General features: G+C 40.2%; 2 protein-coding genes across 5 annotated transcripts in view; one reads left to right on the forward strand and one right to left on the reverse strand.

Moving 5' to 3' along the window:
- cdh23 (cadherin-related 23) overlaps nt 1-26,408 on the reverse strand; it is a 195,295-nt gene that overhangs the window by 20,962 nt on the left and 147,925 nt on the right. For all 3 annotated transcript variants that reach the window (XM_008430094.3, XM_081616161.1, XM_081616160.1), the window contains 4 exons: nt 25,455-25,583; nt 25,245-25,373; nt 24,915-25,142; nt 72-293 (listed from right to left, as the gene is read on the reverse strand). In XM_008430094.3, the coding sequence (XP_008428316.2) occupies nt 72-293; nt 24,915-25,142; nt 25,245-25,373; nt 25,455-25,583 (708 nt within the window). The remainder of the gene's footprint in view (nt 1-71; nt 294-24,914; nt 25,143-25,244; nt 25,374-25,454; nt 25,584-26,408) is intronic.
- On the forward strand, nt 3,164-23,113 carry vsir (V-set immunoregulatory receptor). 2 transcript variants are annotated; one of them, XM_008430093.3, is made up of 7 exons: nt 3,164-3,340; nt 15,475-15,870; nt 16,036-16,086; nt 16,167-16,280; nt 16,777-16,804; nt 17,527-17,702; nt 20,746-23,113. In XM_008430093.3, exons 1-7 carry the CDS (start codon nt 3,265-3,267, stop codon nt 20,781-20,783), a joined length of 879 nt encoding a protein of 292 aa, XP_008428315.2. In that variant the 5' UTR covers nt 3,164-3,264; the 3' UTR covers nt 20,784-23,113. The 2 variants fall into 2 exon arrangements, with proteins under 2 accessions (XP_008428315.2, XP_017164538.2); XM_017309049.2 differs by having other exon boundaries at nt 16,170-16,280.

Here is a 26,408-nt window from a genome sequence, read left to right on the forward strand (position 1 = left end):
CACACACACACAGTTATTTATTTGTTTGTTTCCTTGTCGTTATCCCTTCCGTGACGGTGTAGACGCCTCACCGTGATGCTGTTGATGTTGAATGTTTGGATCAGGTTGCCCTGGGCGATTGCATATCGCAAGGTCCCATTCAGACCTTCATCTGGGTCAATGGCTGTTACCGTGGCGATGGTGGCCCCCACTGTTTCCGGTCCCTCGCTCAGCACGGTGACGTACTCCTCCTCTGGAAACTCTGGGGCGTTGTCGTTCTCGTCCACGACTCGAATGTAGACGGTGGTAGAGGTCTGGAACGAAGACGGCAAAATTCATCCAGGTACAAAACACAAATATCAATTTTATATCCATAATTTCCTCCCAAAGCAATTCAAATTAAACTAGTTTAATTTAAATAAATACAAAGTCAGTTGATTGCAAAAGGGTAAACGACATTAAAGCATCAATATCTCCATCAACTTTTATCTAGACAGGAAGGAACAAAGTTAAACACAAACGCACACATGCAGGAGTCGTTATTACTGAAAAGAGAAGAAAATAAGTTTAGACAAAGTTATTAGAAGTAGATAAAAATAGTTCTGGGCCAGAAGATCTTTCTACAGCAGAAATGACACAAACACACAATCAAAGCTCTGTTATAATACCACAATAATAATTTGATGATGCATATTCATATAATTTTATACTTTTCAGTTACTGCTTGTCTCAAAATAAATCAAGAAATGAAAGTATGAATCAATTTCTAAATGAAGCCCTCCAGTAAGAACTGAAAGCTTGATTGAGTAAATGAGGCGAGACTTTAACATGTTTTGGAGAAAAAAATAATTTTGAAATGTTTGTGGGAAAAAAGTTTGTTGAGTAAAGAAAAAACATTTAAATTTAGTGAAGGATTTTAAAGTAGGAAAAATGTAAAGTGACATGGAAGTGAAAGAAAGGCCTCAGTGACTTTCTGTTCAACCAGTCTGACGCGTTTATCCCACAACCAAGGTGGAAACAAGGAAGTTCGTCTTTGCATTTAACGGAAAACAAGACACAGATTATGTAATTAACAATTTTCATACAAATTCTTATGGAAATCAACTCAGACAGAGTGTATAATGAGGTGTAAAGTGAGAAACGAAGGTTGGAATACTGTTATTATCCCACTTCTGAAACGGAGACAGCAGTTTAGCATTTCTCCACCATGTGAGCGAGTGGACAACGTTTTGGAGGAGACGGTTCTGTTGGAGGAACAAACTCACAGGTGGTTTTAAGAACTCTGGGAGCTTAAAATCAGGCTTTGAAACTGAATTTAATGATCTTTCATTTACAGTACATCAAAGCAGAGTTAAGAAAAATCACAGTATATTAAGACCACAGAACATGTGCTTTGAGTAAACGGTGTGAGGAAAACCAACACACAAGAGCCAATAAGCCGCCTCTGCTTCTTTATGAGTTTGTTCCTCAGTCTTAAAAAACATTGCACTTTGAATCTCTGGTACAATGTGTTTTATGTGTAAATCTTTGTTTCTTTGTTATTTCACGAGTCAGAAAAGATGACAAAAACTGCACAGAATGAGCTTCAGAAATTTGCAACAAGTGGTTCTGTTCAGTGTGTGACGACAATCTCCTGTATTCTTTTTATTTTGAATTGAGCAATTAAGTTTTACAAGAGGCTGGAAGGTTGAGTTATGGTGAAACTAAAAGAATAACGTACACGCAGTAAAGCACGGTAGTGGCTGCATCATTATCTGTTCTTTGTGTTTAAAGTTTTGGATTTTGTGAAGGTTATGAGCAGCTCAGAGGTACTTATAGCGCTGAGCTGTTCATAAGAAGCTACAAGTACCAATTACTACATCAGTAAAACTTAGGTGCCTGAAGGCTAAAGATAAGGGAAGATTTTATTTTTCAATCATAAGATGGCCGCTGCAGCGCGTTTCACCGTTTGGCAATCCATAGTTTTGAAATTGTGGTTGTTTTGTCTGCCATGTGTCATTTCATAGCATTCCAGTTACTATAAACTAATCACAATTTAATATAAGCAAAAAAAGAAAAAAGAAACAGGTTAACTGACCTCGATATAAATAATACAAGCAGCAGAAGGCCACTCGGGTATTGGTCATCATGTGTCTTCATTTTTAGAAGTGGACAGGGTCAAACTGATTTAGAGTATTAAGCTCCATTCTCATTTATTTGGTGGATCATTTTCAGGAGCGGTTTACCTCTGATAGTTACTAGATTATCTGACCAGATCAAAAAAACGTTCTCAATACCAAGCAGACTTTGAAAAAGGAGCATTTTATTTTTTCAAAGCTTGTTCAAACAACTGCATGCGGAAATGTTTTATGCTAATCATATTTTCTACACAATGACAGATGTTCCCCTGGTGGTAACTGAGCTGCTTTTATTGGCATTCAGGGTAAATATTAAAGTAATAAAAGTGAAGCGATTACTTTGGGTACCAAGATAACAACTCAAAGGATGACTTGTTGAAACGCATTGACTTTTGTTTTTTTCTTTTTTATGGTAAAGGTTGAATGCTTAAAATAGAGCCAAGTATGCAGAAGTAGTTAAACGCTGAAATGTGAAATCAAGAGTGTTATTGCCTACAGCATTCATAATAATAATTTATTAGTATTTTGTAAACAAAATACATCATAGCATCTTATTCATTAAAAAAGTATGTGAAAGGTTTGAAGAGAAAGAAAACATTGGAAGAATAGTTTTTTGTTTTGTTTTGTTTACTATGCGAGGCGGCCATGTTGGACTTTTAGGACCCTCTGTGTTTACAGTTCTGACTTCATCTGTTGATTTCATTCTTAAAGATGAAACTTAAACATTTCAGCTTCTAGGTGGTGATTGAATTGAATATTCTTTTGTTCTTTATATGACAAAACAAACATATAAATTATTATTCTTATGGGTAACAGAGTAAAGGGGACTGAACAGTTGGAGATAATTTATTTACCAACATACATTGAATCTTGAGGTTAAAGTGCTAAGGTTGAATAAGGTATGAATCTTTAATCATTTTAGATTATTTTTAAAGTATATTTAGCATATGTAGATGTTTCATCTTTATTTTTTTCTCGGTGTTGTGCTGGCCTGAACCTCAGGGGGCGGAGCTTATGGCAGAGAAGGGGCGTGGCTTAACCACTCCTCGTACCGCTGTCTGCTCGACGTTTCATTTTACTACGACTGAACCGACGGAGAGTACAGAGGTCCAACAGCTGAGCACATTCTGCACTTCTGCTTCGTTTTGTTTTTAAAGTCCTGCCGGCCATGGAGAGGCGACGGACATCCGTCTGGAGGACAAAGTCCATGTTCTGGGTCTGTTTTCTGTTTGCTGCTGCTGAAGGTAAGCGCGTAAATCCCACTGACATCTGAAACTTAATACTTTCTAAACACCCCGCGGGTGTGAGGACTTGTTGTCACTTTTAAGCTGTGAGGATTTATGACTTTTTTCATTATTTGATTGTAGAAACTTAACAGAAGTTTTAATGTGTTTAGCAGTAACTCTACCCAGATGGAGTTATAATGCTGTGACAGCTCCAGCAGTTTAACCACCTCCTCTCCTCTGAAGCTTTTTTTTCCACAAACAGCTGCGCAGCATCACAGTTTATGCTGGAGTGCTTATGTAAAAAACTCCGAGGTGAAAACATTTTCCACATTTCTCGGGTTGCTGCTGTTGTTTTGAGACGGAACATCTGGCGGCTTTAAATGCCCCTCCCTGTGGGGAACCAGCCGAAACACATGCAGCACTTTGGGGCGACATTTGTTTCTTTTCTTTTCTGTCTTTTTATATCTACATGTCTAGAAATAAAGGGAAAGGAGAAAGGCATTGCGGCACGCTGGCCCTTAACGAGCAGCGGTTTTCTGCATGTTTGGCCTTGTGCTGGAGGAGAGGAGAGAGGAGCAGCTGCTGCCTCTTATCGCTCCACGGATAAGTCTATTTAGATATGCAAACTCAAAGGAGAGGGTTCCTTAAAACACCTTAAACATGGATAAAATTATCTAAAAGTACCAAAGAGTTGCTAAGCTCACACACTGGGACACATTTAGGGTTCAGAGGTGAATGGGTGATGTTGACCGACTCATCTTTAACAATAATTTAGTCCCTTTAAATGTCATTTCATTCCTGTAAACAAACACTTTCCCTCTGCCAGTGTGTGCTAGTTTATTTTTTAATAGAAATAATAATTAAAGTGCTTTTTAAAAAAAATTGAATTACCTTTTTTAAAACCATATTTCCATTTATCACGCTGCCCGTTTTTCCCGACTCCTGGGTTAAATGATGTTGTGTGCAGGCTGCAGAGCGGTTCCTTGTTAATGTTTGAAAGGTAGAATTTACATACATTCTAGACCTGCTGCTCATTTTCTATTTATTTATTTTCTTACTGCCAGTTTACGACCCAAATAAGAGCTAAACAGAAACTGATTATATTTAGCTTCTGTTTGGACCAGTTTTCAGGTGCTCATCACGTTGCCCCTTTGTCACCGTTTGGTTATTTCACACCCAACTCTCCCAACCGTGAAATGGTTTCATCGACCATCCACCATGAGGGAATCCGTCACCAGGACAGCTCCTACCTGTTTGTTGTTCCTGCTTATTTGTCTTAGGATAAAGGATAAAATTTAGATACTGTGCTAATGAATTGTGCCAATATTAACTAATACGCAGTGTTCTAATCAAATAAATGAATAACAAACAGATGGCTTGGTGTCACTATGGATCTTGGTAATTGCTGAATCCATGTCTGAAGCTCCAGAAAGTAGGACTGTTGGTAATTTTCTCAGACATTGGAAGTGTGACGCATGTTGGAGTAGGCGGGTCGTGTTCAGATTTCTCACAAGTTCTGTCCTACTTTTTTTTGTTTTTGTGAAAAATAAAAATCTCCTGACCTTGTGGAAACCAACAGTTTCTCATAAAAGTATTTATTTTGACATAAGAAAGGAAGTAGTTTCTGACTCACCCAGTTGTGTTGACAAAGTTGGCTAATAGACTTCTCAATAGGTTGGCAAACTGCTAAAAAACTTTAGATACTTCTACATCTTAGCAGCGTTAAACTTAAGGATTTGTGACCACAGAGATTATCCAATGATTGGTGCTCAAGAGGAAAGTTGGAATTTGATTCAAACCTTAACTGGAGAATCCTGCAGATATTGTTTAAAATATTGTTTTGAGTCATGAAACATTACATTTGTGGCATTAGAAGATTAGATCTGATTTATTTCTTTCAAACAAAGTTTCTCTGCTTGTGAAAAGTATAAATGGGAGTTCTTAGTTTGCCAGGAAATAAAATATTAAATCTCATTTTGGTCAAATATTGCGCATCATCCCATCTGGTGAGTTGCACCTTAAACCCCTGGTACCAAAATATTAGTAACTTTTAATGTGCCTCTTTAAAAGTATTTTATATTGTAAGGTCTCCAAAACATTAGCCCATTTTGTCTACATCCTCATAAATCCATTCTCTCCCATATCTCTCCTCTTTAACCTTGGGAGTTCAGTCAGGTAGAGGTGATATCCCAAATGTAGCCTCAAAATTTAGATTTTCAACAATTATAGAAACGACTGGGACATGGTACATCCAGGGTAATTTGTCTAAAACTGGCAGTCAGTCTCCCAGTTCAGGTTTAAACCTGCAAAATGCCTTTGCAGTTTTTTTCTCTTTTTCTGAAAAGCGACTGAGAGGCTCCATTAAGACATAACAAGACCGATTGGAAATGCCCTCACCCCGTTTCTGTGATCTCCTCATTGTTGGGGAGTTTCCTTCATTTTGAGGCTGTGATGAAAACAGTCGTCGTGCCTCTGCCAGTAATGGATTTCCACTCTGCAAGACCTGAGTGAAAGCCAGCTGCAATCACAGGCTCTTTTCCTCCCAGATAAGCATTTAGCTTCTTGTTGCGGACAATAGCGGAGAAAAAAAGGAGTCGATGAAGAACATACAATGTACGGAGGTCCAAAAGGGCCACAATGTGAGAAGTAAATAGAGTAAATTATTACATGGTAACTGAAGTGTGTAAATAATTAATTTAAGTAGTCTATTAATAGTAATTGGAATTTATAAGATTTTATCAATAAAAAGCAGGAAAATATAAATATTTTAATCCTTTGGATCACTAATGTTCTGGTTAAGATAATTAGTCTGAAGGAGACTTACTGTGCAGGTTAACCAATCAGAAGTAATATTAGTGATTATTTTGATAATTTTTTAATTTTGGTCCTTTAAAAATGATCAAACTTCTCTTCCTCACAGGTTGTATAAAATAATTGACTACAACCTGAACAATGTATAATAGTAAGAGGTTAAAATGTAATTATTTTCAACTAAATTTTAATTCTGACAAATATATTGAGGGAAAGATTTTGTAAATTGTGTTTCCTCCCAGTTTCTGAGACTCTTATTTTGTAAATAATTAGTTGTAAATGTTAAATTATTAAGACATGATGCTTTCATAAATTACTCATAACATCTATTTATTTTTAGTTTAGTCCACAGTGACACTTTCAGCCCTCCATATCTTATGAAACCACTCTAAGGTTCTTTATCGCTTTGCTTTCCTGTCCTGTTGTGCTCACATCGATTCTGAGCTAAATGAGTGCATCTTTATTAGGGAGCAGGTTTCCGTAATCAATCTCATTGACGATAACGTGCCTGCTGAGGGAGGGAGGAAGCTGATGAATGATTGTGCAACAGTTGTGTGGGCATATCCTGCATGTGCCGCATTAGTAATAACAGGAGAGTGGAGGCGGGGGCACTTCTATTGTTTTGGGAGTTTTTCTGCTGCGATCATCTTTAAAGGTCTGTATATTTGTCACGTTTAGCATGCAGCGATTTATGTCTAGACGTTACCAGCAGTGACCTCCACGCTGCTGGGAACACTTTGTCCCCCATGTGGGTGATTTTTCTCAGCAGCCCAGGGTCACGGCATTAACCACGTCGCTAGAGCCTTGACTGTTCAAGAACAACATGAAAAAAAGACTATCTTTGGTGATCCTTGGTGAGATTTCATAGTGATAACCAAAGATACACAAAAACATGATTTAATTTCTTTAGTTTTTAGAAAAACAACTGCTATTCCTACTTCCTCTAAATCATAAAACGCAACAATTAATACAGCTGTAGCGTCGTTAACATTTAATTTCAATTAATTTTAATACAGTTTATTTACCATCAGTTCACAATAAATGTCATTACAAGTCGCTGTACAGATCCAGTTTATAATATATAATTTAATCTATATAAATTCCAATTAGGGTGTGGTTATTCTGTATTGCATTTAAATTTAATTAATAATTCCTCCTGATAAAATCCATTAATTGTCACTGACTGTGTGGCAGGAGAGACAACAACATGTTTTTAGCAAGCAGAAAACCACAGATTCATATCTTTGTTGTTTTGATACATAGAATAAACAAACAATAAAAAACATCACTAGTAATGTTAGTGCAGATTTAATTTTTCAATGTAGACCATCACCTTTAAAAGCTGCTGATTTTAGTTACTGAGGTGTTATTACTCGTCAGAATAAAGCCAGCTGATTGGTTGCATTTCTGCAGTTTCATGATTATCCATATTTTGCGGGACTGGACATCTTTTCACTCACAGCAGTTTGTTTTGTTTGTACGAGTGGAACAACTCCACGGGAAGTGACCGGTGGTTTTGGATTGGCCGCTTTAGAGACGCCAGCCGACGTATTTCAGCTTCCTTTTTTTAATATTTTAGACAAAATCTGCAAATACGTACATTTCCCCAAAATAATTTGGAGCTATATTAAAAGGAAAAATCTATAAACAGGTGAATCTGCAAATACTGAACCATAAATAGACACGAGTCTAATGCATGACTTGAGGGAAAGCACCAAAAAATCACCTAATGTGTCCTGGTTTTCAGATTGCTTTACTGAAGATGGAAAATAAGTAACTTTAGGTTACTTCTTTTTCTGAACACGATGACCTGCTGACAGTTAACCACTTCCTGCTGTGACTAAGATTCAAACACTTCCTGTTGCTGATTTTACTGTCACACCAGAAGTTTCTACCAGAACTCCTTCTGCTCTTTGTTCACAGAGCCGACACTCCTGGTTTTTCCAACATCCTATGATGGAAAAGATCTGGGAATTAATGCAATATGGTTGTGTTGGAGTAATTTGGAACATTTATGGAGAGATGAACTCCTTAGATGAGTCAGATATCAAACTCTTCAACTTTGAGAGAGAGAAAGCTGTTAGTGGCAACAGGTGTCAACCAAACAAAGAGGGTCTGTTCCTGCGGCCCCCCGGGGATCACAGGAGCAGAAACCTAGATATGAGAGAGATAAACAACAAATCTGTCAGAAACATTCCTCCTGCAGATATCAATTAGCTTGCTGCGTGTTGATACGTTCAGGTTGGTACGGGTAAACTACACTCAGTTGGCATCTTCACAGCCTCCCTCCAAACACCTCCACACAAAAGCCCCGTCTTGTTGGAGTGATATCTTTGAAACACAATCTGTGTGAACCTGTGACCCTCTAATCTGAACCCATTTCAACCAGAAACTCAATCCTTATGTAAATCAGGCGAGAAAAGGCAGTCGGGTTTGTGAGGAAGGCGGGGTGGGTGTGAGACAGAAGAGACGCCCCATTGTCCCTCAGAGCAGACAGGAACAGCCAGAGGATACCAGTTTCACCTTAATCACCCTCCACGCTCTTCCTATTGCTTCTCCTTGCACACAATAGCGATTGTAGAACTCAGCTGCCTGAGAGGAAAATACTGCGTGGCACACACAGGATGCACACTCGACGTGTATACACACATTCACGGATAATCAAAGAGCAAAGGTTGCAGCGTATTAAGCTACCGTACTTCCTTTCCAGTTGATTGTTAACGAAACGTTTTAAACTGCGTTTGGCATTTGATCAAAAACAAGCTGCTGTGCTTCCTGATTTCAGCCCAAACCCCAGAATGCTTTCCTTGCTTGGTGCATGTGTGAATTCTCTGAAACTTAAACACACCGAGTTCATGACCAAAGTCTAGTTAAATCCCAGGAAGTTGCTGAAACAGCTGTTTTTCCGAGAAAACTTTCAGACATGTTGCAATACGTCCCACGTAAGCAGATTTTGGACACACTTTAAATATACAGTAAAAGAAGCATCATTCTAACTAACAAGTACGTTTTTCTTTACTTTCAATCAGTAAACACAAAAAATGCACATATTAAAGGACATTTTGATAAGTCAGCTCTGCAGGGACTCCAAGGAACCAGTGGGGCCAGTCGGGACCAGTCAGGGCCAGTCGGGACCAGTCGGGACCAGTCGGGACCAGTCGGGACCAGGCTCCTACATGTGTTTGAGCAACTTGTGTAAATGAAAGAAAAATATATAACAAAATGCAAAGCTTCATTCTTATCATTGAATGCATCATTGCATCTAAACAGCCAATCAAAATCAACAAACAAGCAGCTGGACATGAGCCAAGGTTCACCTGAATCAATGTGCGCCTCTTTCTCACACACTACCTGTTGACTTTGTTGCTAATTGGCTTTTATCTATAAATATATGAGGACAGTTTCAGATAAAGATGAGTAGCAGACATCCGACCCTTCAAACAACCAGTAACAGGTTCCTCTCTGAGGACGATCGTTTTCATTCTGACGACTCTTGCTGTTCTGTTTGCTGCTCTTTTTGGAGACCTCTTCTCTCTGACAGTCCTGCTAACGGACACGACCCACACCTCTGAGACTGGAAGCCTCATCCGTGCCTTCAGGAATAGACACAACACCTGTAACAGCAAGGATTCTTCCAGAAAGCATAAAATCTCATGAAATTGTTCATCACCACAACTGTAAGCATGTCCAACCCCTCTGGGCACTAAAACTTGTTTTCGGGTTAACAATAGGCCATGAATTAGCCTTGTTGGATATGCGAGCTGGAGGCAGAGATCTTGGAGAAGTTGGATGTTTCAGAAGAGATTTCATCCTGACAGCTACAGCCGACAGTGGTTCTTTGTTATAATGCGAGCAGCAGTGGTGAGTCTGACGTGTTTATGGACCTGCAGGTTGCTCTGTCTGTGTTAGCTATGCATGAGCTGTAAAACAACTGGACGGCCGTTTAGAGATGCTCCAGCTTTGGTCCACCTCTCAGGCCACACACTGGTAACTTGTGTTCTGCTCATTTAAAAGAGTTGCAAATCTGACACCCGGGCCACAGACTTGAGCAGGCTCACCAAAAACAAAACCCACAACTGAGTTTTAGTTTGAATATACTCGGCACATGTTTGGACTCTTGAAATTCTTTAGCTTCTAACAACAAACATCAGTGGATTTTTGGGGGGATTTTATGTGATTAAGACAAAATGGTGCACAAATCTAAACATTTTCTACAAATTGAAATCAATAATTTACACCTCTCCTTTCATCTGATGCCTCTGAGTAATAAGTTCATCCAGTTGTCTTCAGAAGTCCCATAGTAAGTCCAGCTTTGTTTGTTGGAGGATATTGGAGAACAAACATCAGGAAGGAGAATCTGTGGACCTGATGCAGATTTTATGTAAAAGTGGTGAGAAGAAAGCCATAAGAAATCCTGTTTAAAGTTTGAAAGGAGCCACGTTGGGGATAGCTAAAATGTGGAAGAATGTGTTCAGGTCTCATTGAAGCATGGTGGAGGCAGCAGCATTCTGTGGGGATGCTTTACTTTGTGATGGATAGAGAATCTGGTCAGAGTTGGAGGGAAGTGATAGAGTGAAACGGGACGACCCTGGAAGAAAACCTGTCTGTAAAAGTCTTCTGACTGGAGCTGTCAGCTGATTCTAGCAGAGGTACAATGAAAGGCAACTTGTGTGTTAGAGTGGTCCAGTCAAAGTTCAGACCTAAGTCCAATTGAAAATATGTTTAAAGACTTGAAGATGTATGCTCTTCATCCAGTCTTACTCAGCTTGACGTATCTTGTAAAAATTAAAAATGTGGAAGAATGCATGTGCATGCCACACTTTTTAGATTTTTATGTGTGAAAGTTTTGAAAAGTCTTTGGTGGGGTGAGATCATTTATAGTGGACGGCGCAGGTAAGACTGTAAAAATTCAGATTTTAGCTGTGAGGAGACAGAGGGACGTTTTCACGAGTCTAAGAAACTCAGGAAGGAAGTCCACTCCTAAACTCGCCACCGGCCGCTCTCCTCCCTCCACATTTACATGTTCTGCAAATACACTTACTGTAACTTGTGACTTAAACTGTTACTACTCCTCATGCTTCTCTATTGATGCTGCTCGCCCCCTCACTTTCTTGTAGTTGGCTCGTACACACTTCCACATACTCTTCCTGTTCTCTTGCAGCACATAGCAATTTTAAATGCTGCACCGACTCCAGTCTGCTGCAGACACAGGCAGGTTTGCTCTGCTGGTTTTTTACATTGGTTCTGCTGGAGTCATTTATTCCACCGAGACGTTGAAGAGTGGTTACATGTCAGACTGCAGCTTCGGTCAGACGATTATTTTGTTTCAGCAAAATTAAGTAATGTTTATGAAAAACACACAAGTATAAAGAAGTTAAAACAGGATGTGGTTAAAAACAGAACTCATGAGTGAGACAGGTACACTATGTAAGAAGGGCTCACAGCCGTCATGCACTTCCTGATGTAAGAAGGGCTCACAGCTGTCATGCACTTCCTGATGTTTGAAAATACAAATATGTGCAGATAAACTGCTATTGCATCACAACACCACAACAACCCAACTTGTTTATTAGAGCTACACATCATTTTCATTGGTATCACACTCTATATTTATATATGTAACTTTGGCTCCAGAGCAGCTCAGTGTTTGTTTTAGTCAGCAGACGCTGCACCGTTTCTAACTGCGGCTTGGAGCCACGAAATGAAGAAAACAAACCGTGCTGACCCGACGGCAGGAAAAAACGCAAAAGCAGCAGAATCTGGTCATGAAATGCACACAGTAAAAAATGCTGGGTTATTTTCATAACCCATTTGCTGGGCAGAAGCTGCTGGGTTTTAGGTTGGTTTGATCAAACATTGGGTCAAAAAGCATAACTCAAGAGTTGGGTCAGAAATTTACTCTGCAGCTTGAATAATTCTGCTGGGTCAGGGGTTGGGTATATTCAGATTGTTTTTAATAAACAGGATTTAATAAATACTTACCCAGATATAGTGGTATAAAAACCCTTATGTTGAATTATGAGCTTCAACCCAATTTTGGGTCAATTTAAATTTGGTTAGTTGTCATTACCCAGCGTTGGGTCGGTCCATATTTGACCCAGCGCTGGGTTACAGATTGGGTTGTTTTTAACCCATCAGTTTTGGCAGCACGATAAGATTACTGGTTGCTGCAGAGGTTTGTTTGTGGAGTTATGTCTGTGGCATGTTGTGGTATCAGGCATGAATCTCATCTACTAAATAAAGATGTGATTCACTAAATGAATAGATTTTTACTTTGTTCTTTTTTAGCTGAACCTGATCTGTCAAATCCAGACAGTTGAGATAATTAAACATGTTTAGTCCTGTTTCAAAACAAACCCAGATATTTAGCAGTATCTATATTACAAGCTATGAAAACATTATTTAACTTGTTCAATTATTTAATATTCCAACAGTTTTCAGTAAGTGATGGCACAGTAACTCTAATAACTCAAAAATAAATTCTCCCGTTTTGCTGCCACTGCTGTTTGGTTGGATGATTGGTCAGTGAATGCTGTTTATGTTACAAAATGTGACAGCTCTTGTATTTTGTCTACAACTTTCGATCAGTTTCCTACAGAGAACCAAAATGCTGCAGAACATATGATGAAATGTGGTTGAGGCTTCTTCAAAGCTAGCTTGCTGGCTAGCTAGACGATGTTTTGTTAGCTAAGAGGATTATTCAAAAACTACTTCCTTTCTTTTTTCAAATGAAGATTGTTTTTGCATCCATGATGTGAAAAGGCTTCTTTCCTCTTACATATTTCATGCTTTTGGTTTTGGTCATACCTAATTATTTCAGATCAACACATTTTGTCACAAGACAAAGATAATCTAAAAGCTAATTTGATTTTTAAATGATAATTTAACCTAAAGTGGAACATTTAGTTTGTAATTATTAAATCATGAAGGGATTGTGATGCGATTTTACCAGCAACACACAAGCCTGGCAAGAGCTGAAACTGCAGAGTCAAGAAACCACTGAAGTGGAATCTGTTCAACAACAAAATTGGCCTAATATTCTCAAACAGCAAGGAATGTTTCTCCTAAAAGAAAGTCAAGAACTGATGGGAGGATACAGCTATGAGTCAGTCTGGCCCAGTTCATGTTTGCCAAAAACACGTTGAATCATAACGGAGATTTCTGGAAAAATATTGTGTTGAATGATGAGAAACATGTAGATGGGGTCCAAAGTTCACAGACTCTTTTGGGTTCATGGGTCATTTAGTTTCTTACATGCAGCCAAAATGGTTTGGATTCCTTTTTCTCAACATTTTGAAAGTGCTTTCACATTTCTCTGATATTTAAATACATTATGGCATAAGATCTTGTTACAGTCGTACCTGCTGAGGTGTATTTGGATGCTCTTCCTGGCTCTTTCAGTTTTGTGAGCTAAAGTTTCTCAGACTCCTGATGATTATCTTAAACCTTTTTTCCACTGAAAGATTTTATCCTGTTCAACTGGCAATAAACCAGCAAAAAACATCCCACCAATAACAGCAGAAGTCTGGTGGTAATGTAGCAAAATGCTCCCAGGACAGAAACTCTGAGCTTTGCTTTCCAGAATTACTTTGGGAGTTTTAATTCTGAAGATTTTTATTTGGTTCTGTGCAACTTCCTAATATAAATTCCCTAAATATTTATTCTGGAAAATCTAGTTCTTGCAGACCTAAAATACCCTGAACAAAATGTAACTTTTTGTTTTTCCTGCAGTGCTGCAGGGTTATTCTTCGTCATCTTTAATCTATAAATATTGGGGAGTTTTTCCCTTCCTCTCGGGTTTCTTTTGCCTTCCACTGCACACAAACACCTTCTTTCTTTTTCACATTCGTTCATGCTAAAAATGCTACCATCGATGAATACTAGTAGGATTTTTAGAGACAGACCAAAACGTACTTCATAGTTGTTTGTAGTTTGCAACAAGCCGTATAAGTGATAAACATATGGAAATACTTTGGTCAGGTGAGATTACATGCAAACTCAGCAAAAACTGAACTCATTATGTTGGTGAAACAAGATGTTTTTCAGCACCGACAGGGAGGCTGGTTTGTATGGAGCTGGTTTGTATGGAGCTGGTTTGTATGGAACTGGTTTGTATGGAGCTAGCTTGTATGGAACTGGTTTGTATGGAACTGGTTTGTATGGAACTGGTTTGTATGGAACTGGTTTGTATGGAACTGGTTTGTATGGAGCTGGTTTGTATGGAGCTGGTTTGTTTGGAGCTGGTTTGTATGAAACTGGTTTGTATGGAGCTGGTTTGTTTGGAGCTGGTTTGTATGGAACTGGTTTGTATGGAGCTGGTTTGTATGGAGCTGGTTTGTTTGGAGCTGGTTTGTATGAAACTGGTTTGTATGGAGCTGGTTTGTTTGGAGCTGGTTTGTTTGGAACTGGTTTGTATGGAACTGGTTTGTATGGAGCTGCTTTTGTATGGAACTGGTTTGTATGGAGCTGGTTTGTATGGAACTGGTTTGTATGGAGCTGGTTTGTATGGAACTGGTTTGTATGGAACTGGTTTGTATGAAACTGGTTTGTATGGAACTGGTTTGTATGGAGCTGCTTTTGTATGGAACTGGTTTGTATGGAACTGGTTTGTATGGAGCTGGTTTGTATGGAGCTGCTTTTGTATGGAACTGGTTTGTATGGAGCTGGTTTGTTTGGAGCTGGTTTGTATGGAACTGGTTTGTATGGAACTGCTTTTGTATGGAACTGGTTTGTATGGAACTGGCTTGTATGGAACTGGTTTGTATGGAGCTGGTTTGTATGAAACTGGTTTGTATGGAGCTGGTTTGTTTGGAGCTGGTTTGTATGGAACTGGTTTGTTTGGAGCTCTGCATCCAATCTGACTGAGCTTTACGTGTTTTTCTCGTGTCTCACAATGTTTAAAGCTGCATAGAGGAACACCCAGAGAGAAACTTTGAGCTGTAAAAACAATGTTTTAGTTTTCTTAGACATTACAACTATCCCCTACTTTGAGCATTTCTGGTACCCAGCGCAATAATCTTAATAAAATACACTGACAGAATTTCTGTTCTGTGTGTCTCAGTTTTCCCCTAAACAGAGACACAGTGCAGACAGCTGTGCTGTAAACATTCATATCTGAGTTAAGATGGTCAGTTAACTGAGACTGGTTGTTGGGGGAGAGCAGAACAGCCAGAATAGCCCACACAAAGCAAGCAGAGTCCATTATACTCATATTGGACCAAAGCAACAGTGACAACTCTCCAGTTTTGAAATAAATTCATCTTTCTTTGTGTTCAATTTAACCTTTATTTTTACCAGGAAGTATAATTAGACTCATCTGTTTTTGTTTTCTCTCTCTCTAGCTAAAGTGGCACCAACCCACTCCAGCTCCTCACTGACCGTGTCTGCTGCCCACCGGTTCTACTCCTGCCCAGAGGGGGTGACTGCCAAGCTGGTGTGCAACCAGAAAAATGCCAACTTACATCCTGATCAGCACGTTGCTGAGCGCTGGCTCTTCACGCCCCACACCGACCTGCACTGTAAACCTGGGGGAACCCCACGCCATGTCACCCGCAAAGGCCAAGCCTCGCAACTGGGCGTGGAGGTGGGCCATTCGAATGAAAACATGTGGGTGATTCTCAGGAATGTGACCCACGCCGACCAGGGCCGCTACTGCTGCCTAGCCCTGGGCGGTAAGATCGATCACGGCCATCAGTCAGTCGAGAGCCACAGCCACATCGTCCTTCAAGTTACACCAAGTAAGCAGAGCAAACAGGCTGGACACACAATTTAAAATTACTGAGGGTCTTACAAGTTTTATATCATCCAGACTTTTTATCTGCTTATAGTCTAATGAACTGTTTGATGTATAGTAAATAAAATTGGCCCAAGTCCTCATTCCTGTGACTATTTTATGTTTTTAGAGAGAGATGGGGTGACCAACTGCACGTTCTGGGATCCCGCACCTCCGCCAGGTATGAAACCAACTCAGGCCTTTAAAAGCAGAATGTGACTGGAACGTTTTTCTATTTTGAAATTCTTTCTTTTCCGTCAGCAGCCTCGGTGCCCGTGGCTTTAGCCTTAGCTGCTTGCATTCTGGCTCTGCTGTCGCTGCCTCTTATTCTGGTCCTGGTCTACAAACAGCGAGAGAATTCACGGTCAAACAGACGTACGTACTGCACTGCACTGCGGTGAAATATGATTTGCTTTCTTACTTTCTGGCACCCTTGTTTTCAGGGAAATATTATTTATTATTAAGGAAAAACATTTTCGAACCTGCCTGCACCAATGTGAAAAAGTATTCTTTACCATGAAGCTTCTGGGAATGTCTTCTCCATCCCTGTGGAGGAAAAGTTTGAATCAGACACAATGGAGTTGTACTTCCACATTGGGTCAGGCTGGTTTGGATTGCTTCTCTTCCACCTAATAAAGTTAAAAAAATCAGATTTTTAACATTTAACTGTGCCAAAAACCTCAAAGCATAAGACTTCTGTAAGTTGGTCAGCAAATATTCACAGCAGAACAGAAACTCGATACGTGTATATGTTTTAATGCCGGGTTTCACAGAGTGTCGGTGTGACACGTTTCCTGTGGCTGTGGTGGATTAACTGTAGTGGGAAGCACATTCAGCCACAGAGGCTCATTTCCTGTTTCCTCTCTCCCAGGTGGACAGGAGCTGGTGCGGATGGACAGGTACGTTTTCCCACAGCCAGCTGATCTCAGAACGGCGCTCGCCGTTTCATTCCTTTGTGGTTTTTGCGGCCAGTCTTTTGGGGTTTCGTACAGAGAGTTCATTTTTGTACTTTAACTACCAATGAGGTGTTTTTCTTTGATTAATCATCGTTTACCACAAGGAAATACGGTGACGTGACTCCAGTAAATATCAGCTGTATTAAGGGTTATTTTGGTTCTGTATCTAAGAGTCAAACAGTAATCAGAACAACAATCAAAGGAAATGAGGGTTAATATAAATTCTTTAGGAGGAAATGCATGACTAAATTAAAGCTTAAGTTATATTTGAGTAATTCTAAAATAACGTATCTGCTACATCGATTAAAAATACTTGAGTACAATGGAAAATAATCTGAAATACAATGTTTGGGTCCATGGAGGAGCAACATGGATGAGAAGGGGGAACAAGAGAGGGAATAATTTGGAGTCTCGCATAACAGTGGTAGGATTATAAAAGGCAGTGTTGTCATGACAACACGTGTTGCAGAACTTATCATTTTAACCGAGTGACCAGAATAATGACGTCTTTACAGAAATTACATTTATGGAGCGTGTGTGGATTGTTGTTTCTTCATGTCCTGACAAATATTAGGCTTCTGTCCAGAGCAACAGATGAGTTTTGACACAGAGCTGAGAGTCACGCTGTGGTTTCTTACAAACTTCTCCTTCTTGTGTGTTTGTAGTGAAGCTCAGGGCCACGAGAATCCAGTGTTTCTGGGCGGATCCCCGCAGATAAAGACCCGGACTGTTTCTCAGATCCTGACCCGGCAGCCCTCTGAGACCAGTCGCCACTTACTGTCGGACCCGGGAACGCCCTTCTCTCCTCCCGCACATGGCGACGTCTTCTTCCCATCCGAAGGTAGGAACAGAAGGAATGTGTGCCTTCATATTGTGACTGCAGTTGAAAAGAAAAACCGAGTTCGTTTGGAGATAAAAGAAAATGTAAGAGACTTTTGGAGTAATAATTTGTTGAAGCATTTGTTGATTCTGCATCCAGTCTTCTTTGGTGGAAGTACATCAGCATCACACGTCTTGCCTTGGTGATGTTTACCCACTTTGTCCAGCTAAAGTTTTCCAAATCTACTAGATTGTGAGGAAATTTGTGGCCCAACCGTCCAGCTTCAGTTAATCCGACCACAAAACAAGATTTTTAGAGATTCTTTGACCCTCCTTCGTCCGACATGTGGGAGTGTTACAGGCTCTCAGCGTGTGGGCAGCCTCCCTGACCCTGATTCATGTGAAACAAACCTTTAGTTCTATAATGCAGTGGATATCTTGTGCCCTTCTCCTGACTGATACTTTTGGAAAGTAAATAATTTGGAAACTGAATGAAAAACGAGCTTTTAAATACCTAAATGATGAAAAGAGGAAACTCCTGCTGAACCGTATTTCAGGTTAAACAGGTTCATTTGTGACTGGAGCCAGGTGTGAACTGAACAAGACTGAAGTGGATCAATAGGAGCTTCAGAACGGTTTTAGTTTAGGGTTTGTACATTCATGCATAAATCCTCCCAAACAGACTTTTTGTTTTTCAGGTGTGTACAGGATATATGTATATGTATGGATCTCATTTTATTTACATTACAAAACACAATTATTTTAAAATTATTGTTCTTCTTATTGCAGGTATTTTGTCAATTTTTGCTCATTAATCCTTAATAAATATAGTAAAAGAGTTTTAACAGGAGAAAAATGGAGCAGCACTCTTTGACAGTCTTTAAGTTTCCTGCAGAAAAGTTCAAGCTTGCAATGTGAAGCGTAGATCCGGTTTCGGGTTGATTTAAATTCTCGGTTTTCTAGGTCAAGAACTCTGGCTGAGTCATAAAAGACTTTCAGAGTTAACCAGAGTTAACCAGCAGACTGCCCCGAGGATTTAATCTCATCTTTCAGCTCATCTTCCAGACCTGACACAGTTTTACCTTCAGCTCTAAAGCAACCTTTAAGTATTTGACTTAAAGGTTGCTTTTTATTGCTGCGTTTTATTGAAAAAAAAAGAAAAACGACAAAAGATTGATTTAATGATTACAAATTCATTTAGGCTAAATTCTCTTTTGAAAAGGACAAACTTAGTATTTTCAGTCTTCCCACTGAACTGCAGAGTTCTGCTGGTTCTCGTCTTTCTGTTGGACCTTCAGATTTTTCACTTTGGCCAAAAATCTGGCCAAAGTGAAAAGGCCAAAGGCAGTGTCGGAGTCAGTCCTGCTCTAGTCTTATGCAGATACGACAGCAGCAGCGATTGGAGCAGAAATGATTGCGACTCATGCTCGTAGGCTTTCTCTTCTCTTCTCTTCTCTTCTCTTCTCTTCTCTTCTCTTCTCTTCTCTTCTCTTCTCTTCTCTTCTCTTCTCTTCTCTTCTCTTCTCTTTGGAAAACGGTAAACAGGAACACAGCAGCACAGGTTGTCAAGATCAGTCTCCAGTAAAGCTAAGAGACTTTGATTTGTCAAAACAATGAAAGGCGACATGAGAACCACAGATCCAATCAGGCTCCATCAGTTCAGTTCTCACTGTCATAAATGACTGGAAAACTAAATAAAAGAACAGTATCGTTTAGTTAATGTTTTAAAAACCAACATTTTGTTCTGCACTATGCAGTTAGGAACTAATTTGTGCGTGTAATGGCTTTCAGATTCACCTCTTCCTCAAGCTATTAACATCGGTGCTTGCAGCATCGTGTGAAGGTATTGCACAAGGTAATGACTCAGAAAGTTTAAATTTCAAAATCTAGAGTCTGATGCAATCCAGTACAACTATGACTCCATCCATATCAGCTGAAATATCCTGTCTTGCAAAAAAAATGCATGTTCACACTTTAAACATCCTGGCAGATGCCGATAAAGCCGACAGGTTTAACTTGCCTGTTAATCCACCACTAGTAGAGCTGCTTCCCATCACAAGTCAGCCCAACATCCTCTTCTGTTGCTTTTCCCTGACCGAACACAGAACATCAGACCTCAGGTACGCCAACGCGGTGTTTTTTAAATCTACGGGCACCTGGGCAGACATTCCTGGCATTCCCAGGTGGATTATTCAAAAAGAATGCCAGCCAGTGTAGAGGTCTGTGACCCTGCAGGTCGCTCTTAACGGCTGCCAAAACAAACAGGCTCTGCATTGTTTTAACTGATTTAATATCAATGCTTCTTTTTAAAATGACAAATAACTACTGTTCTGTGGTTTCTGGTGCAGAGATGCTAGCAGCAGATCATCAAAGTCATAGAAAGTTGGGATCCATTCTGGATTAGACTCGTTTGATCTGCGCATCCCACAGCTTCTCGTTTGGATGTTGTAATGAGTGAGCGGTGTGAGGTAGAGCTGAGTAAATTCAGTTTGCTTATGCAGATCCTCAACTACATGAAAGCTTGTAGGTTATTTTGGTTTTTACTGCAACAGGAAAGGTTCAAATATGTTTAATAACTTGAAAAATGAAGTATTCTGAATCATGGAGGATTTCCGCTGACATATTTTTCCAGATGTTTTGTTTCTCAGAGGTTTCTGTGAAGAAACTTCAGCTTTCGTCTTCATCATTTTAGTCCTTAGTTTCAGCTTTGCGGAGTTTAACATGAACTTCCCTGTTATCTCAATGTTGCAACTCTGGGTTCGACTCTTGGTTCTGCTTTTTTTTTTTACAGTTTCCAGCAAAACACCAGTCATTCTGTGAATTTTACCAGTCTGTCTGCCCACGTTTGAATCAATGTGATGAAAAAAAACGTGAAAAACACAAATGTTGTCATTCGCCTTTTAGAGAGTTTTGTCATATTTGTGGAGGAAGTGCAGTGCTGAATCTGCAGACGCCTTCATATGTCATTTCTCATCTGTCAGCAGAAAGTCTCGAAGTGATTGTTTTTTTTGTGGATGCCGCTGATTTCTCTGTCCTCACTGATTTTCACTTGTTTTCCTTTCCAGACGTCATCCCTGAGACTCCGGACCTGGTGCAGATTTAAAGCCCGTTCTTCACCTAAACTGTTGACCTGGAAAGATTCCTGCAGCTCTTCTGTTCTTCCCTTCATTTTAATACCCATACTATCCTCATGAGCTCTCTCACAGTAACTGCATAAACACTTATTGTTCCTGTCTGGATTTGTCATCTGTTCGTTGTCTGGACTGCAGGAGGGAGGAGCGCTGCGTTTCTGACCCACATACCATTTCCACCTGCAACAACATCTGCAGGCCAACGGGTTGCATCTGATCTTCAGGCCAAACTCTGACAACAGCTTACAGACCTGGCTCTGCCGTGTCTTTCGTTAACCCTGTGTTGAGAGTGGGAGTCTTGCTCCGAGCAGGCAGAGAGTGATCTACTCAGCTTTTAGAGGAAATCATTTAAGCAGCAAGTTCTTGTGAGCTCAAATCCCCAGAGTTCAAATGCATCGCCTGATCTCTGTTCTCTGTCATGTGAACTTTCTACTGTCAAACCTCTTATTGTGAATGCAGCAGTTTTCTTTTGCTGGTCATTAGAAACTGTCAGATAAGCAGTTTCATAAAATCACCTGTCATTGTAGAGTTCATGTTCATACAGGAATCAAACCAACAGACTCTGAAGCTCCTGTCAAAACTCTTAAAGCAGGACTTCTGGCCATCTATCTGATTTCTGAAAGGACCAAAGCAGCAAGAAGGGTTAAAGTCAACCCACAATGTTATGCTTCTCAGCTTCCAAACCAGGACTCAGCAGGACTTTTAGCTGGCATTGATGGCCTCTTTTACAAAATACTTAAAGCAAAGACTGCGACATCTTCTGGCTGGGTTTGTGTGTAAGGTAAGAGGGGTGCCAGTCAAACTGAGTCGCCAAGCGAGGTAAAGGTAAAGATTAACAGGATGCAGCCATCAGCTCTTTCATCAAACAGTTCAGTGGACTTGTGGCTCCAACGTGGTAAAGGCGGCAGAAAGTCATTGTGCCGTTTTGTGCCTCAGAGACGCCAAACACAGCAGAAATACTCGACGTACCAAAGGGTTAGGGCTCTACAGCGTTATGTAGCAATAGTCTTATTTTACAGACAGACTCAGTTTGTATTTGCTAACAGAACCACCAATCAATGCAGCGACGATACCTCAACAGTCGACTTGTGTGAGGTTTATTGGCTTTGTGGCCTGAGGGTTTGATGTAGAGCTTGTCTGTGCCACCAGATGAACACAAGATTTAACATAAAACAACCAGACCGAGCACTTAATTCAGACTGGGGGCGTGTTGGAGCCACTGGTGGGCAGATGAGTCTGGTGCGGGTCGTTCAGGGCAGAACTCATTGGTGACCAATGAGCTAAGACAAACACTGGTCTTATTATTCTCTATTGAATTTCCAATGGAGAGGCACTGATGTGCATCAGAGGCACCAGTTGGTCCCAACATCCATTCCCCAGTGAGTAGAAACTTCTTGATGGCAGTTTGCAGGAGATACTTGTTGCTTTATGATTGAACTGTTTTGTGAAAGAGGTTTTAGGTGCGATGAGACCAAATATCTCCAAAACGTGGCATTACATTTCTTTTTGTATGATTTCTCCTCTGCATTTCTTTCTTCCTTTGTGCTACCTCAGACACGTACCGCCTGTTTCTCTGAATACTTTCCTTCTGTCCTGTACTTTTACAACTGCATCATAGCCTTAAACATTCGTGTATAATTAAAAATAGATTTCATTTTTTCGAGGAAGGTTTAATTGTTGTCTCTGTGTATAATTATGGAGAAAAATATTTCGTTTTTCTTGAATGTAGCCTCACAGATACCACCAAAACAAACAAACCAAAATCTTCCAGGAGTTGAGACTCTTCCTCTGGATTTCACTGTGTTCATGTCCATCAGGGTAAAGGTTCAATCCTACTTTTTATGTGTGCAATGAGGTCTGATAAGCCAAAACTGTTAAATACTTTGAACAAAAGATTTGAAACGTCAGTCGTTGCAACGCTGACATGTTAGTGCTTCACTTTGCCCACATCTGACTGTGTTAACCCACTGCTAGTGTTATTTTTAAACTGGGGTGAAATGCGTACAGCTGGTGCCAAGCGGAAATCATCTGAAGAAGAAAATGTTTAACAGGTTTATAGGACAGGGTAACATTTTGTTTTGCTTAGCCGTGAGTTTGTGGGTGTATATTTGTGTGTATAGAAGGGATTAAAGTTTTAAGAATTGATTTCTGGAATCCCTGAAAAATATTTTTTGTACACTTGATGACTTTTATATTGTGTCTGTGTGTTTTTATACTGTAAAAAGCTTGCATGAGAGGATGTTTCTTGCTTTTAAACAGCCCTCCTGGTATCCTGCACAATAAAAATGAAACTCTCGGATCATTCTGTGCCGTCTGTGAAATCCTTGTTCCTCTCAAATGACAGATCTACAAAACCATTTCTCTACAAGGACACGCTGCTGTCCAGGGAGTCGTAGCAGATAAAACAAGGCTGTTCCACTTGTGTGCCTCTGAGATGCTGTTCGCCAGAGAGCGGCTGGCACTGAGGACGGAAACCGATGAAAACAATGTTTTTATGAGAGGAGCCAGAGCTAGAAGGGCTTCTCTGCACATTAACCTTATTTATCTCCCGATTTGTGCCACCCACACCCTGAAGGGTATAGCAGCAACGTCTCTTATCTTAACAGACGTGTCGAAAGAGCTTTTTAAAGAGAAAAGGCAATGTTCACTGTTGTCTTTTAGGAACTATGTCTGGTGGTTTTCCTGTTGACAAAACAACCTGCTTCCTGAGTCGCGCTGCTACCTTGAACTGCCTTTAATTTTCTGGAGTATCTGTGTTTCATATGTGAACTGTTTGCTTTATCTTACATAGAGTGAAATGAGTTCCATTGAGTAAACATAGAAACGCAGTTTTGCAGGAATATATATGAAGTAAACAACTATTGGCAATAAAATGTGAGATTAAAAATGAGAAGTTGGTAATTTTGTGCTGGAGGAAGAGGAAGTTCTGACCTGCTTTGCATGGAGCATATCTGAACGATTGTAGGTCAAAGCTTAAGATCTTTATCAGGAGAGCAACAAGCACAAATACAAATAATATGAAAATAATCTGATGTTTAAAAAGCCAAGCAACACATTTTCTCTTGATTAGATATGAACAACAATATGAAGGTGTCATGGCATCATGTTATCAGATTTATCAGCATTCATTTAATGCAAAAAATGGATAATATATGTTAAAAAACAAACAACTATGAAATATTATCTTAAATTAGTTTTCATTTTTGGTTCCTGCTGATCAAAAGGAGGCAACATTTTAAAACTGCATCAATTGAAAAACATGAAATATGTTCATTTGATGCATTTAAAAATGTAATTTTATGACAACTGAAAATACAAAACCTATATAACTGCTTTCTGTTTGCATCATTCAGTCTCAAGTACTGATAATATTGTGAAAATTGTTATCTGGAGATAATGAAACATCTTTAATTACAGATGAAACACTTCAGATATTAAGTTTGGCTCAACACTTTCTTTAGAATATGGTTTCAGTTTTGCTAACAGATCATTATGCAACATTTGAAGCTCAAGATCAGACCTATACATGTGTTCTTTGTTTTTTCTGGTTGAAATGTGGAAACCTGAGCGTCATGGAAACGCTGTGCATCCTCTTTGCTGCTGCTTCTCCACAACAAGAATGTCAGTTTTTCCACAATAATCATCAAAGTTTTTCCTAACCTCCAATGAAAACTGGAAAAAACAACAACAAAAAAAACACCTACATTGCTGAGCATGGAGTCAAAAAATAAAAATGATTTTACCTGAAGAGAAGCTTGTGAGCCATGCATACATCTACGCATTCATACATTCATTCAAAGGTCAGCATGAAATCAACTATATGATGATTGGTTGTCTTAAAATAAAATTTGCTGTTTCAAAAAACAACTTTTTACTTCATTGGTTGTTGCTTCATCAGTCAAATGTATCAGGAGTATGAAGAAGACAACGCTGCTCTATAGAAAGTGCAAATAAGGAGAAAATAGGAACAACACTGGTTGCTTACAGGAAATGACAGACTATGAAATAGAAACTTTCATTTCAACTTCAAAAAAACTTAAAAATTCAAAGCCTTTAAATGTTTAAAGTAAGAAACATTTAGGTTCAGCGTATCAGAATCCTACCGACAGCGGCGGCATGCCGTCGTCCTCCACAGTGACGTTGAGGCGATAGTCCTGCTGTCGCTCTCGGTCCGGAGGGGCCGGCCGGGTCACCACCTCTCCAGTCATGCGGTCCATGCGGAAGGTCAGGTCCTGGTTTCCAGCGGTGATGTAATAAAACAGCATGGCATTCGGACCAATGTCCCTGTCGGTAGCAATCACCCGCAGGACTGAGGTGCCTCCTCCCACGTTCTGCAAAACACAAGACGATCAAACTTCACAGCAAACCTGGGCCTGAATCTCCACATCTCACGTAAACTTAAACTGTCTTCCAGGGGAAAACCTCATCCTCACCTCGTTCACGCTGACGTTGTATCCCCGTTGGCTTTCAATGACAGGAGCGTTGTCATTGACGTCCAGGATGTTGACGGTCAGTGAGTGGTCCGTGTATCTGGTCGGTGAACCATTATCAGTGGCACGGACCTGCAAAACAGTGAATATTAAAAATGCAGATCAATAAAGTTTGAAACGTGTCGAAACTGCACAGCAGCTCGGCCGCCTGACCTTCAGTAGGTAGCGATCTACGGACTCCCGGTCCAGAGCAGCGTTGACGTAAACCTCTCCATAGCTGTTATTCACCGTTTTGATCTTGAACACGTCCTCCATGTTTCCAGCCACCAGGGTGAAATTCACCTGAGAGAAGATCATTGGTGACAAATCAGATCCAATAAAAACATAATCTGAGTTTATTCAATCATAAAGTTTTTCCAAACATACAAAAGTACTGCAGTGTGATTAACTGTTGGTGACAAAAGTCCTTCCTATGTTGGGTTATTTTCTCTCACATCTGTCCTAAATGCCACACCTGGTTTCTATTCAATATCAGGATATACAAGTCCATCAAAAGGCTGAATTGTTATAGTAAATACATTAAAATGGCTTCTTTCTATTGCTTCTGATGGCTTCCATAGTTCTGTTACTGCTTTGTCTACAGTACAGTATGTAAACTCTGTACTCTGTCAGGGCTCCTTTGCATGAATTGCTGCAGTAATGCAGAGTGACATGGAGGGGCGTGGCCTCTGTCTCTGGAGGGGCGTGGCCTCTGTCTCCACTAGCGGAGCAAGTCAGAATCGGGCAGGGGGGCGGGGCCAATTACCGGGCCCCTAACGAATCACTGGGCCCCTTTACGTGCATAGACTGCGCTGCTGGAAACTTTCGAGCGGGGGGGTTGTGCCGCGTTTGCTTTTTGATTTTTACCCAGGAAGCATTTCAGCTAAACCGTGAGTGAAACAGTGATTGGGACTGACTAGTATATATTCCATTGGGGAAGGTAGCTTTAACATTAAATACACCTTTCTCCGTGGGCGCACTTTCTCCGTCTATAATCAGACATTTAAGCGACTTGAAACCATTCCTCCCTCCCTGGCACCTCCAGACCCGAGCCCCCATCTGGCCCGGCTCGGGGGGCAGCTGCCCCCCCCCCGCCCCCACCACAGCTCCGCACCTGCCTGTCTCCGC

This window comes from Poecilia reticulata, chromosome 15 (assembly GCF_904066995.2).
Source record: "Poecilia reticulata chromosome 15, P_reticulata-male-v2, whole genome shotgun sequence".
Classification (NCBI taxonomy): domain Eukaryota; kingdom Metazoa; phylum Chordata; class Actinopteri; order Cyprinodontiformes; family Poeciliidae; genus Poecilia; species Poecilia reticulata.

Bases quoted from the DNA above. Each gene is read 5' to 3' on its own strand.
- vsir (XM_008430093.3), top strand. From the start codon at position 3,265: ATGGAGAGGCGACGGACATCCGTCTGGAGGACAAAGTCCATGTTCTGG. The intron at 15,871-16,035 runs GTAAGCAGAGCA...TTATGTTTTTAG, and splicing joins CGTCCTTCAAGTTACACCAA to AGAGAGATGGGGTGACCAAC. The intron at 16,281-16,776 runs GTACGTACTGCA...CCTCTCTCCCAG, and splicing joins GAATTCACGGTCAAACAGAC to GTGGACAGGAGCTGGTGCGG.